At 40.4% G+C, this 12381-nt stretch overlaps 1 protein-coding gene across 1 annotated transcript in view; it reads left to right on the plus strand.

The window, feature by feature from the left end:
- The first annotated feature begins 2176 nt into the window (after positions 1-2176).
- Positions 2177-12381, plus strand: part of Rnls (renalase, FAD dependent amine oxidase) — a 283851-nt gene continuing 273646 nt past the window's right edge. The window contains exons 1-4 of the mRNA XM_052187095.1: positions 2177-2597; positions 3379-3484; positions 3969-4111; positions 11010-11168. Coding sequence (XP_052043055.1) covers positions 2480-2597; positions 3379-3484; positions 3969-4111; positions 11010-11168 — 526 coding nt within the window. The 5' untranslated portion in view covers positions 2177-2479. The remainder of the gene's footprint in view (positions 2598-3378; positions 3485-3968; positions 4112-11009; positions 11169-12381) is intronic.

The raw sequence follows: 12381 nt of genomic DNA on the forward strand, positions 1-12381 counted from the left end.
ATGTGTTTTAAAAAATATGTATTTTAGAAGTTTTAAGAGCACGTGGTAGTTTTAATAAGAATGACCTCCTACAGCTCATATAGTTGAATGCTTGGTCACTAGGGAGTGGTTTTGGGGATTGGTTCTAATACTATGCTGTAATTCTCTCCCAAAAGCTGCCCTTTGAGACACTGATGGCTCCTGCCCCCAGCTGGCTTTAATTGGTAACAAAGAGTTGCCATACAGCCATAGCTGGGCAGGGAGATGGCGGTGGGACTTTTAGGTTAGCAGGTGAAGGACCAAGGGGGAAGAACAGACAGAATCACCATGGCAAGGAGGCAGAAAGAGCAGACTAAAAGGCCCACTGACATGTAAGAATCAAGGGGTCACCCCCCTTATTAGGTCTCAGGCAGCACAGATAAGATACAGTTAGAATATATTAATTCAGGAATACTGGAGGGGTGTGTGTTAGCCATGAGGAGGCTCAGAACTGCCCAGACATTGAGCTAGTTAGACATATTAAAAATTAAACTGATGTGTGTGTGTGTGTGTGTGTGTTTGAGAGAGAGAGAGAGAGAGAGAGAGAGAGAGAGAGAGAGAGAGAGAGAGAGTCTGTGTGTCTGTCGTTCACTTGAGAACCCAGAGAGCATTGGCAGATAGTTCAATCATCCACCAGGAGTGAGTTCAAAGCAGATTAACTATTCACTGCCACGGAGTGGTAGTGTGGCAGATCCATTTTCCTGCGTCCCCCTCCCAGCCCCCCCAACCCCATCCTACCTGTCTCCCAGGAGGTCTGCCATAACCAAGAACAGAAGGAGACAGGGACACAGGAAGCCTATTCTAAACAGAGACACACAAAGCCTATAGAGATAGCACTGCCTGCCTCCCAGAAAGCCTGCTCTAACCCAGATCACACAGCTTTACCCAGCTCCAAGGAGGCCTGCTCGAGTCTGAGACACCAAGGCCAGTTAACAGCAGAGTGAAAGGCAAGCACGATATCATAAGCAACAGAAGCCAATGTAATCTGGCACCATCAGAACCCAGTTCTCCTACCACAGCAAAAATGTATACCTTAACACACCTGAAGAGCAAGATTCGGACCTAAAATCCCATCTCAAAAAGGTAATAGAGGTCTTTAAGGAGGATATAAATAATTCCCTTAAAGAAATGCAGGAAGACAGGTAGAAGCCTCAAAGAGGAAACAAATCCCTTAAAGAAATACAATAAATTCAATCAAATAGGTTAAGGAATGGAACAAAAAAATCCAAGACCTAAAAATGAAAATAGAAACAATAAAGAAATTATAAATGAAGGCAACCCTAGATATGGAAAAACCTAAAAAAGAGATCAGGAGCTACAGATGCAACCATGACCAACAGAATACCAGAGATGGAAGAGAGATGATACCATAGAAGGTGTAGAAGACACTATAGAAGATATTGGCATATCAAAGAAAATAAGGTAAAACATTCCTAAACCAAAACATCCAGGGAATTTGGGATACAATGAAAAGACCAAATCTAAGAATAATAGGAATAGAAGAGGGTGAAGATCCCCAGTTCAAAGGGCCAGAACAACTCTCTAAAAACAGCTGCAAACCATTATGCATTCAATGCTTTTCCTGTTCTTTTACTGCTATGCTTACATGTATTCTTAGGGTATCTACGTTCACCCACATTTTCTTCAAGTCCTTTTCTTAGATAAACAAAAGCTGATCAAACAAAAATCTGATGATGGGAATTTTTGTCATCAGAAGACATTAAGCAAAACTTGACTTTTAAATGTTTTTATTATTGGCTACGATTGTCAAGGTTCCACAGCATTTTCCAGGTAATTATTTTTAATAGTTCCTATTTTTCATCGCTTTTTTGTATTGTGAATGTCTTAGGACAAGGTTGAAGACAGGGCAATGGTGGTGGCAGATTCCATTTCACAGAATATTCCTTGGTTCACAGTGAACTCATTTTGACAGAAAGTTAGCATTTGTGGACATGGTAAGTGATGCAAAATTTTATGGTGAACCAAGTGTCTGTATTCTTCACAACTTTGGAAAGGATATATTATTTTCCACATATTTCACAGATGCTGAGGAGGCAATGTCAGGAAGGGCGCATAATTTGTAGTCTCTGAGGTGGTGTAACAAAGAGGAAAAAAATGTCTCTCTGATTTCAAAACCCAACCCCAGAAGAGCCCCATCTGTGTGGCACTGCTGCTGTCTCCTCTCCCTCACTCCAGTCAACCTCATGAGGCCAACTGGCTGTGACTTCCTGATTGTCCTCCAGGGGCCGATGGGATTGGGGCTCACCCGGTAAGCTGGCCGTTCCCTGGAGGCTGGGCCGGGCCGTCGTCCGGGCCTCCGTCACCCCTGCGGGGCTCCCCACCCTCTCAGGAGCAGGCATCCCGCCCAGGGCACGGCCCTGACCCTCGCGGGGACAGGGGGACAGAGTGGGCCGGCGACGCCCCGACCCTCAGCCAGCGGCCTAGTCGAAAGCCCGCCGCCATGTCCCGGGTACTGATCGTGGGCGCCGGACTAACCGGAAGTCTGTGTGCCATGCTGCTGAAGAAGGAGATAACCGCCCCCCTGTACCTTGCCCTGTGGGACAAGGCTGGGGACATAGGTGAGTTGTAGGACAGCCAGAGCGGGACAGGCCTCTCCTCGGTGAGGTAGGCAGGCCACCCATTCGCTCTGAGGAGAAAAGCCCAGTCAGTGGTGGCTTCTCGCCGGCCGGCCGCCCCAGCGCGCTCTCCATTTGTGCTCCGTCACGTGACTCGACGCTGCCGCTGTGGCAAGGCCGCTCCTGGCGGTGCGGAGAGGGCTGGACCCGGAGCCCTGCCCAGGGAGGCGTGTGCCTGGCCAGCGTCCGCCCACCGAGCCCTGTGGGCTAGGCTGCTCGAGCCATTGCAGCTTCCTCCAGGCTAACAGATCCCCAAATCCACCTGGACCAAGTCTTTCCAGACGCCTAGAATAAAAATCCTTCTTGTACATCCTGACTGAAGAACCCTTTTCACTCATTGTGGCGTTCCATCCATTTAGTTTTATTCGTCCACTACTTTGTTCAGCATAACACAAGATGTACTACTAAATACTAATTTATACTAATAGTATTTACTATTATACTAATAGTATAAATTAGTAATTAGTTATGCTAATAATATACCCCACCGTAAAGCAGTGGGGTATATTATTCATGAGTTTCATGAGTCTTGAATTTCTTCAAATTAAAAAATAAATCATGACCGAATACCCAGGACAATGAGCAATATAAAGACTTTAGCTTACGTTAATGAGTTTAAGGTATTTGGACAAAGGTATTTGAACGAAAGCAACCAAGCTAGGGTGAGTTGTATAATTTCAAGAGGTTCATTTATGACTGACAATTGCTTATGAATTATTTTAAGGGGGAAGAATGATTACTGCCAGCAGTCCTCATAATCCCAAATGCACAGTTGACTTGGGAGCACAGTACATCACCCGCAGTCCTCATTATGCCAAAGAGCACAAAAAGTAAGTTAGTCACCAGAAGTCCTAGCAGATATATATATATATGGTGTAAAATGATGCAAATCATCCATTCTAAAACATTCCAAACTTTGCCTCTTATGACAATAAATGTTCATATTGTCCTTGTGAAAACTGGATAAGATTATATATAGAACAAGAAAAGGGGGAACTCAATAACATATAGTTAATTGTTGGTATCGAAGAGGGCAGATAGTAATGAAAGTCAGTATTTCTAAGCACATTTAAAATGAGGCATATAATACTTTTCTATGTACTTTTCTTGTTTATAGAAATAGGAGTTGGCTAACATCATCAGATTTACAGATTCTTGTAGCATTTCTGTTCAAGTTTTGTTTAACATCATGTCTACTGCGTTAATCATATGAGCATTTATAGTGTGATTTGCTTTTAATGTCTAATGGTTAGACAAGGCAAGACAGTTGCAGAGCTAATTGAAATATACATTTACATTTAATGATTATTTCAGTTTTTATAAGGAGCTGTTATCTCATGGAATTTTGAAGCCTCTGTCATCTCCCATTGAAGGGATGAAAGGGAAGGAAGGAGATTGCAACTTTGTGGCACCTCAAGGATTTTCTTCCATTATCAAGTACTACTTGGAAAAATCAGGTGGGAATTGCATTTTCTCTGTCTCTTAGGATAAAAGTTGTGGGATAAATGCTAGTATTGTATAGATTATGAAAATAGTTAAATTCTTGCTGAGCCTTTCCTACTTCTAAATAATCCTGATCTCAGTTTAAAGTGTGTGCTCTTTTACAAATGTGTGTTTTCCTATATATGATAATAAATCTCTGTCACTATTTACCATTAATATGTTTATACTCATTTCCTTAAAATATGAGCAAAGGGGATTGTTATAGAAACTATTCAGTATCTTTTTGTTTCATATCTTTGGTGTGTTTTTATATCAACAAATTTAATTTGCTTTCTTTTCTTTAATTATATCCAAAATAGTATAGTATGTATGTATAATCATTTATTCAACTTTCTTGGGTATACTTATATTTTGAGGATTAGGAAGTTGTCTTGATTTTTGAGTATAAAAAACACTTTTCTATCCTTTACCTTGGCATAACAGTAGGATGGATTGAAGCCAATAGGTTGTGCTGCTCTTAAAGACCAACTCATTGGTAGAGAATGACAATGTTCCTTACATGGGATATCACACCACCCACAATGGGCTGCGCTCTCCCCCATCAATCAATAATTAAGAATATGCCCTCTAGCTGGTTTTTATGGAGGCATTTTGTTTTTGCTTTCTGTTGTTGTTTATATTTTACCATTTTTATTTTTGAAAGTGTTTAGTTATTTCATAATCAGAGATATATTTCATACAGTGAAAGCAATAGGATTGTCAACATAGTTAATCTTCTGTGTCTGCACTTCAAAATTTCCAAGTTAAAACACTGAAAAAAATATCTCACAGCTCTGCTTTTCTACTGTTCTGGATTTTTTTTCAGTTGTCATTGTTACTTACAAGAGAGGGAGTAACAAAAGGACTGTAGCTATCATTTAGTAACTGTTTTGCTTTGTTTCCTTGAGATAGGGTTTCTTTTTAAAAGATAGTTTGTTTCTTTTGAAGATCATAGTTCTAACTGCTTTTGCACAGTAATATTTACTTTTACTACTGTCTTTCTTGTTCATTTGTTTACTTTTTTCTAAAATTGATGTGAGGTAAGTAAGCCTGTGTATTTGTCTCTCACAGTTCTCCATGCCTTTTATGACATTTATTTATCCAGTAAAATGCTCTTTCAAGGGATGCTAGAAAGTAGCATACAGACTATAGATGAATATTTCTTTGTCTACTTTAATCAGTACATTTAAATTTCTTTCCTATGTCTTCAGGTCTCATTAAAGCATTTCCAGATGCTGCTTACAAAATGCAAATCTGTGGGAAATGATAAAGAATAATATGCTCCTATTTTCATCCTTAACATGGAGGAAACTGGATAGGGACATGGCTTAGTCAGAGGCTTGCTGTGAAAGCAAGATGACCTACATATAAATCCCCAGAGCCCACATACAGGCTGGGTGTGGCAACAGGTGCTTGTACTCCAAGTAGAGGCAGGGAGATCGCAGTAGTTTGACAGGCAGGCTAGCTGAAATGGCCAGCTTAACATTCAGAGAGAACTTGCTTCAAAACATTAGGTAAAGAACATCTGATAGACTCCTCTTCTGGCCTGCACATGCTTAAACACAAATAGTTATGTCTGTACACACACACACACACACACATTCACACACCACACACACCACACATACACATACCACACATACACACACATACACACATACAAACACACATACACACACACACACACATGCTCTGGAGGGAGGGTGATGATGAAATGTAATAACTATATAATAGAAACACTTTACTTTTATAAAATGTTTGATCTTTATTAGCCTTTTATCTATATAGCTATGTGCAAAAATTTAAAATTCTCATTAAGTAGAGAATACAGAATGTAGAATTCTATCCTCTGGACACTACTTAGATGCTCAGTTGGCCAAATGTTAGCAGGATGTGATTGCTTGCCCAAGACATTCACAAGGCTGTTCCCAGTAACAGTTCCTTGTGGAAAGACATTGGTGTGAAAGACATTACGAAGCATCTGAGGACATTTAAGTGGTTAGTGTAGCTACCTGTATGTTTCCTGTCCTCTTATAATTACCCTAATTAAACTCAATCAGTTTGCCATATTAGACTTGGATTGAACTGTTTCTTGGTGTGTTCTTTCTTGATCAAATAGGAAAAGGATCACCTTGAGAAACTAGAAAATAGAGACATAATTCCTGCCTGTTAATGTAGAGTGTAGTGGTTGGGTAGAGAGACATTAAACTTTACCTTTAATAAAAATATATACAATAAATGCTAAGTGAGTAAATGCTATGTGAGTATCGTGAACAGATATTTGGTAAAAATACCTAATGTGGCACAGATTTCAGAGAGGTGAGTTGAAAAGATATGTCAGGGAAAATACCTCAAAGAAAATGACATTTCACAGATACTTTAAAAGGCAGCAAGTGTGAATTAGGGCAGCAGCCATGTGATTAGACTTCTAGAGAGCAAGAGCTGTAACACAGCTAAGTGCATCCGAGAAAGTAAAAGTTCACTCCGACTGGGGAGGAGTTTGAAGAAGAGAGAAAGTGGCGAGGAGAAGTACAAGATTAAGCTGGCCTCCAGCCTAAGTGCATTGTACACCGTGTTAGAAGATTTTGCACTATTTCTCAAGTGCAGGCGGAAGCCTTTGAGGAGTTTCTGTGTAAGGCCTATTCATGATCAAGTTTCCTAAGCTCAGAGTCTCTTGAGAAAATGTATAGTGCTCCCTGTTTTCAGAGCATTTGTAATTTTAATGCGTGGGGTCTTATGAAAGTTATTAATTACTTCCACAGCAAATTCCTGTCCCTGGGAACTTTAATCCCAGCAATAGAAGTGAAAATTTTCTATCCAGTTATGTGATGGACTTTCCAGGAGTCATAGTAGCTTTGAGTCTGCTCATCTCCTGCAGTGGATTTACATGTTCTCACGCCTCATACTTTACCCATCCTGCTAAGTAAGGGAGCCTATAAAGAGAAGGTGTGCCGGCCTGCTCCTGGAAGTTTGTGGGTTTGTGATTTGCTTGGAGCCTGGAATGCGCATGTGTGGCCTGCTGCAGCTCCTCTGCAGTCCATACCTGCAACTCTTCTGATGTTCAACTCACAGAAAACCTCGAGACCATCAGAACCGATGTCCAAGAACTTTAGCTAAGGCAGGCAGGATTTTAACCCCCTTACACACACACACACACACACACACATTCACACACACACACACACACACACACACACACACACGGGAGGGGGTCGGGAGGGAGAGAGAGACAGAGTGACAGAGAAAACAGTAACAATTCTCATTTCAAAGGATTATGTAGAGGAAAAGTGTAATCAAAATAGAATTAGTTGCTTTAATTCGGGTCTGGACAATACCATAGAGTACATAGGGTAAGCAGGACAAGAAATTCCAGATAAGTCAGAAGCTCAGCAGAGTTGCTCTGTTGAGGTGAAATAAATGGTAAGTATAGAATAAAATTGAATATTTTTTGTACCTTCCCATTTTGTTGTGGGTTGCTGTCTGTTTTTTCTGTCCCCTCAAAAGGGGCGCCTGTACACAGGTGAGGTCAGGTGAAATCTTATTAGTTGGATAAGGCTAGAGCCTGTGATTGGGCAGTGGAAAAGAGGGCAGAGCTGAACATTTTAGAGAGGGGACAGAGAGGGAGACAGAGAGATGAGAAGACATGAGAGACAAGAAGGAACCTGTAGGAGAGGATGATGAGCCAGAACCACGTGGTCTGAGGAACCACAAGTAATTGGGGATTTCTTAGATGATTGAATAATGTAAGGCACATTTGTCCAGTTTAGGTGCAGCTTGTGTCTGTATCAATTGTGTTTTGAGTTATTTGTGTGGGCATTTGGGGAGTTGAAGATTTACTATTATAAGTCTGGCTGATAAATTGCAAGCCTCTGAAGTTTTCACTGTATGGGTCTAGGGTATTAGAGGCAGCAGGGCAGATGGCTAGGGTATCAAGTAGGGTTCCACAGCAGCTAACTGCTGGAACCTGGGAAGACTGCTGTTTGCGGCTCCCCATGGCTGTGTCAAGACTGCCATTGCCTATGCCATGTGTATAGCCAGACACGATGTTTTATAATTACATGCTACACAGAGGCCTTGAATAGTATGTTTTGCATATGGTGGATGCCCCCTTGCCTTCATGTTTGAAAGGAATGATGCTAACTGCTTGAAGCAGAGATTGATCCTTGACCCAGTTTGGCACCATGTTCCCTCTAAAGTTTCCATTTGACTTACAACATTTCTATGCCTACTGTAGTGAAGTAATCTTCAAGGGACAATGAAAGACATGAGGTGCTTGGAATTAGATGTCTGGCATGGAGATAGAAAAGTACAAGTGTGTAGATAAGACACAGGAAGGCATCTAGATATTTTGAACTGATTTCATATGAATGTCAAAGAAAGTGATGTTGAAGGACATCCTAGGCAGGAAGGACCAGGTTGAGCTGGGCTTCTGCAGAATTGGAATTGCACAGGGAAGCTGGACTTAAGCTGGAGTTTTAGTGACTGGGAACATGAAATGTCACCATGAGGATGGAGACTGACTTTCCCTGTGCTTTTGATTGTTCCCGTTGTATTGTCATCTTTTCATGTATCCAAGACTGGATAAAAGTCCTTTTTATCCTGGTGTGTGTAAGTATGGTACACATCTGTGTATGTATTCATGTTTGCATGCATGTGTAGGGCTTTAAGTAGAGGATGTACATATTAGCATGTGTAGGCCTGAGGCTGACATCAGAAGTCTTCCTCAACTACTCAGTACATTCTGACTGGGCCAGTGTCTTTCAATTGAACCCAGAGTTCATAGATTGGGATATAGCTAATTCCTTGTTTCCTGGTTTCCTTGGCCAGCTTTTCCCCAGGATTTCCGGTCTCTGCCTTCTGAGGACTGGAATTTTAGAATTTAGAAACTGCCCTGCATTTATGGGGGTTCAAACTTCTATCCTCATACTGAACCATCTTTCCAGTCCCAGATTTGTTTCTTAAAGTCTTCACAAAATCTGAAATTTAAGATTTCAGTATACTAAGAATTAATAATCCAAGTGAAATTTCTTTTAGTTTATGATATATAATTTATTCTCTTAGATAATGATCAAAACCATGTTGTTTCGAACACTGTAATTTGTATGTTATATTCTGTTGTAGTTACTTTACCTATTGCTACATAAAGATGCCCTGGCAAAGCAACTCAAGAAAGAATGGGTTTATTTTGTCTCACTGTTCAGAAGTACAGTCCATCGTAATGGGAAGTCCTGGCAACAGGAACCTGTGTCATGCTGCATCTGCAGTTCGGAAGCAGGCAATGAATTCTGATTCTCAGCAGCATTCTCCTTTTTATGCAATTTGGAATCCTAGTGTAGGACATGGTAACACCTACATTAAGTGTAGTCACCCTGCCTCAATTAACATCATGTAGGTAATTCCTCAAAACATGCCCAGAGGCTTGGGTCCTAGGTTATTGGAGATACTATCAACTTAATCAGTGTTAACCATGATATATGCTACACACATAGAAACAAAGTGGTCATTAAGACTATTCACTGGCTCTAAAATTAAAGGGTATACAACATAAATAATGAAAGTATTATAATAATTTTGTAGTACATTCTAAGGAAGATGGATGAAAAGGTAGTCAATGTTTCTTTTAGTTCTGATCCTTACTGAGGACTTAATCTGCCTTATAGACATGTTTTAATATTGTTTAAGGGACTACTCTTAGGTATTACTAGTGATAATCAATTTCAAATCCATTTGCTAAAGTGTATGCATACTTATTCTGCAAAGGTGACAAGCTTCCTAGTCATGTGCTTATGTGTTAGATTGAGATGTAACAGATTGAGCTCTTCTTTAATTTTGAAATAAATTAGTATAATATGTAACAAATGGTTGACTAGAATGGTGGCTTGAATGTAAATGGCCTTCATTTGGACTCCTGTGTTTAAATGCTTCCCTAGTTAGTAGGACTGCTTGAGTGGAATTAGGACATGTGGCCCTGTTGGAGGGCCTGGGTCACTGGAGGTGGGATAATTTCAAAACCCACACCATTCTCACTTAGTCCTCCTCCCTGCATCTTGGTTGTCTCAACATGTAAGCTCTCAGCTATGCCTCCAGTACTACAACTGCCTGCCTGCTGCCGTAATTCCCACCATGATAAGCATAGACTAACTCTCTGAAACTGTAAACATGACCCTTCCCAATTAAATGCTTTCATTTATAAGTTGTCTGGTGCAATGAAAAAATAACTAGGAGAGTGTCTTAGTCAGGGTTTCTAGTCCTGCAAAAACCATCATGACCAAGAAGCAAGTTGGGGAGGAAAGTTTATTCAGCTTACATTTTCAGATTGCTATTCATCACCAAGAAAGTCAGGACTGGAACTCACACAGACACTCAGGAGCCCTATAAATACATTAAACCAAAAGAATACACACACACACACACACACACACATGCACACAAACACGCACACGTCAATAACCTGGTACAGACCTGTGTACATCCTGTGTATGATGCCTCAGTCTCAATGAGTTCATAAGAGCTTTGCTCAGTCGATTTAGAACTAATACATTTTTAATGAAAGGTAGCTATGACATAGTGCAAATAGTAATCTTGAGAGTAGTAATTATAGTAGTTTTTTTATAATTGTTTCCTTTATAAAAACATTTATTGGAGGCCCAAGAGTACAAGTGGTAGATGGAAGAATTACTACTGAGTTAGAAAGATTAGATTAGATTAGATTAGATTAGATTAGATTAGATTAGATTAGAATTGGAGAGAGATTGGAGTGCTGAAGGTTGAGGAGCCTTTGTTTTCTTGAATTGGTTCAGGTTGACTTTTCATTTATTCCTCATCCTCATGGAAAATCCTGACAACAGGAGCCTTCTTTTGCTTTTGGAGCAGGCGCTGAAGTCTTCCTCAAGCGTTGTGTGACTCATATCAATCTGAAAGATAACAAGTGGCAAGTCTCCACAGATGCAGGCTCTGCTGAGCAGTTTGACCTTGTCGTCCTCACCATGCCAGCTCCTCAGATTCTGGGACTTCAAGGTGACATTGAGAACTGTGAGTAACTTTGCTGTCTACCTGCTCAGGGAGGGTTGAAGGGACACAGATTGGCTCTTCTCTTTGAGTGGAAGATCTATGTTCTTCCACTCACAGCGTTATGTTAGTAGAGTAACCTGGTTATGGTCTACTTTCTGAAGTGAGTCCGTGGAATGAAGTCCACAGAATGCATTAATTAAAGTTGAATGATTTTCTTACTGCTCTTGGTTTTTTTAAAAAAAGGTCAGTGTTTCTGATGTGCTGTATTGTGGCCCAAAAGAGCATTGTCTTTGTAGCCATCCTGAAGAAACGCTGTTCATCATGGCTTCCTACTGGGTTGCTTCATGTCCTGTCCTCTCTGGGTTACTGCTAAGTGTTTATTGCTATTGGATGAAGTTCCTTAGCTTTCCTGTGTAGAGGTGGGTGTCATAGAGCATAAGTTATCCTGACGGAGCTAAAATAATGTTTAAAAAGCCAAATTTATAAAAGAAAAATGATAATAAAAATCCTTTGCTTGAATAAGGAAAAGGTAAAAAAAATTCTTACTAAAATTAACTTAAGGAGGAATACAGTGAGCCATCGATAAACAGAACACCCTATCTGCCTAAACAAATCCAGTGTTGTTTTTATATTCTCTTTCCATATGCAAAGAAACTATTAAAGCATTATGAAGATTTTATTGAATAGAGTAAAAATGTATTATGAACCTGGGAAATGTTGATACAGATAGCTGAATGGTCAGTTTTTATTTACTTTATCTACCTGAGAAATAACAAGTGGGAAGTCTCCTCACTTCTGGAGAAAGAAGTGTTCTCTCCAGGGTTGCAGCCTGTCTCTGTGGTGCCTCTCTTTCATGCTTCCTAGAGAGGCTTGGTTGTGAGTCTCCATTTGTATAGAACTAAGAGGTAAATGACTGTGCGAATTCAGTATTTCCCAGGCCACACAGGTGAGAGAAGAAGAGTAAGGAAACCAGCATGGACTGCTGTGCCTGGAACTAACTCAAGATGACTCTGAGCTCCTGGCTCTCCCTCTGATTCATGCTACTACTATGTGATAGGCTGTGACCTCAATGTAAGCCAAATAAACCCTCCTTCATTAAGTTGTTTGTATCGGGCATTTTGCCTCAGCAACAATAAAAATGGCTAGTTTAATTGGCATATACAGAATTGTGATTTTTATCAGGCACAATGGTCAAATACTGGCAATTTAATGTGAGCAAACTCATGTGAAGTAC

The sequence above is a fragment of the Apodemus sylvaticus genome, chromosome 1 (genome assembly GCF_947179515.1).
Source record: "Apodemus sylvaticus chromosome 1, mApoSyl1.1, whole genome shotgun sequence".
Taxonomy (NCBI): Eukaryota; Metazoa; Chordata; class Mammalia; order Rodentia; family Muridae; genus Apodemus; species Apodemus sylvaticus.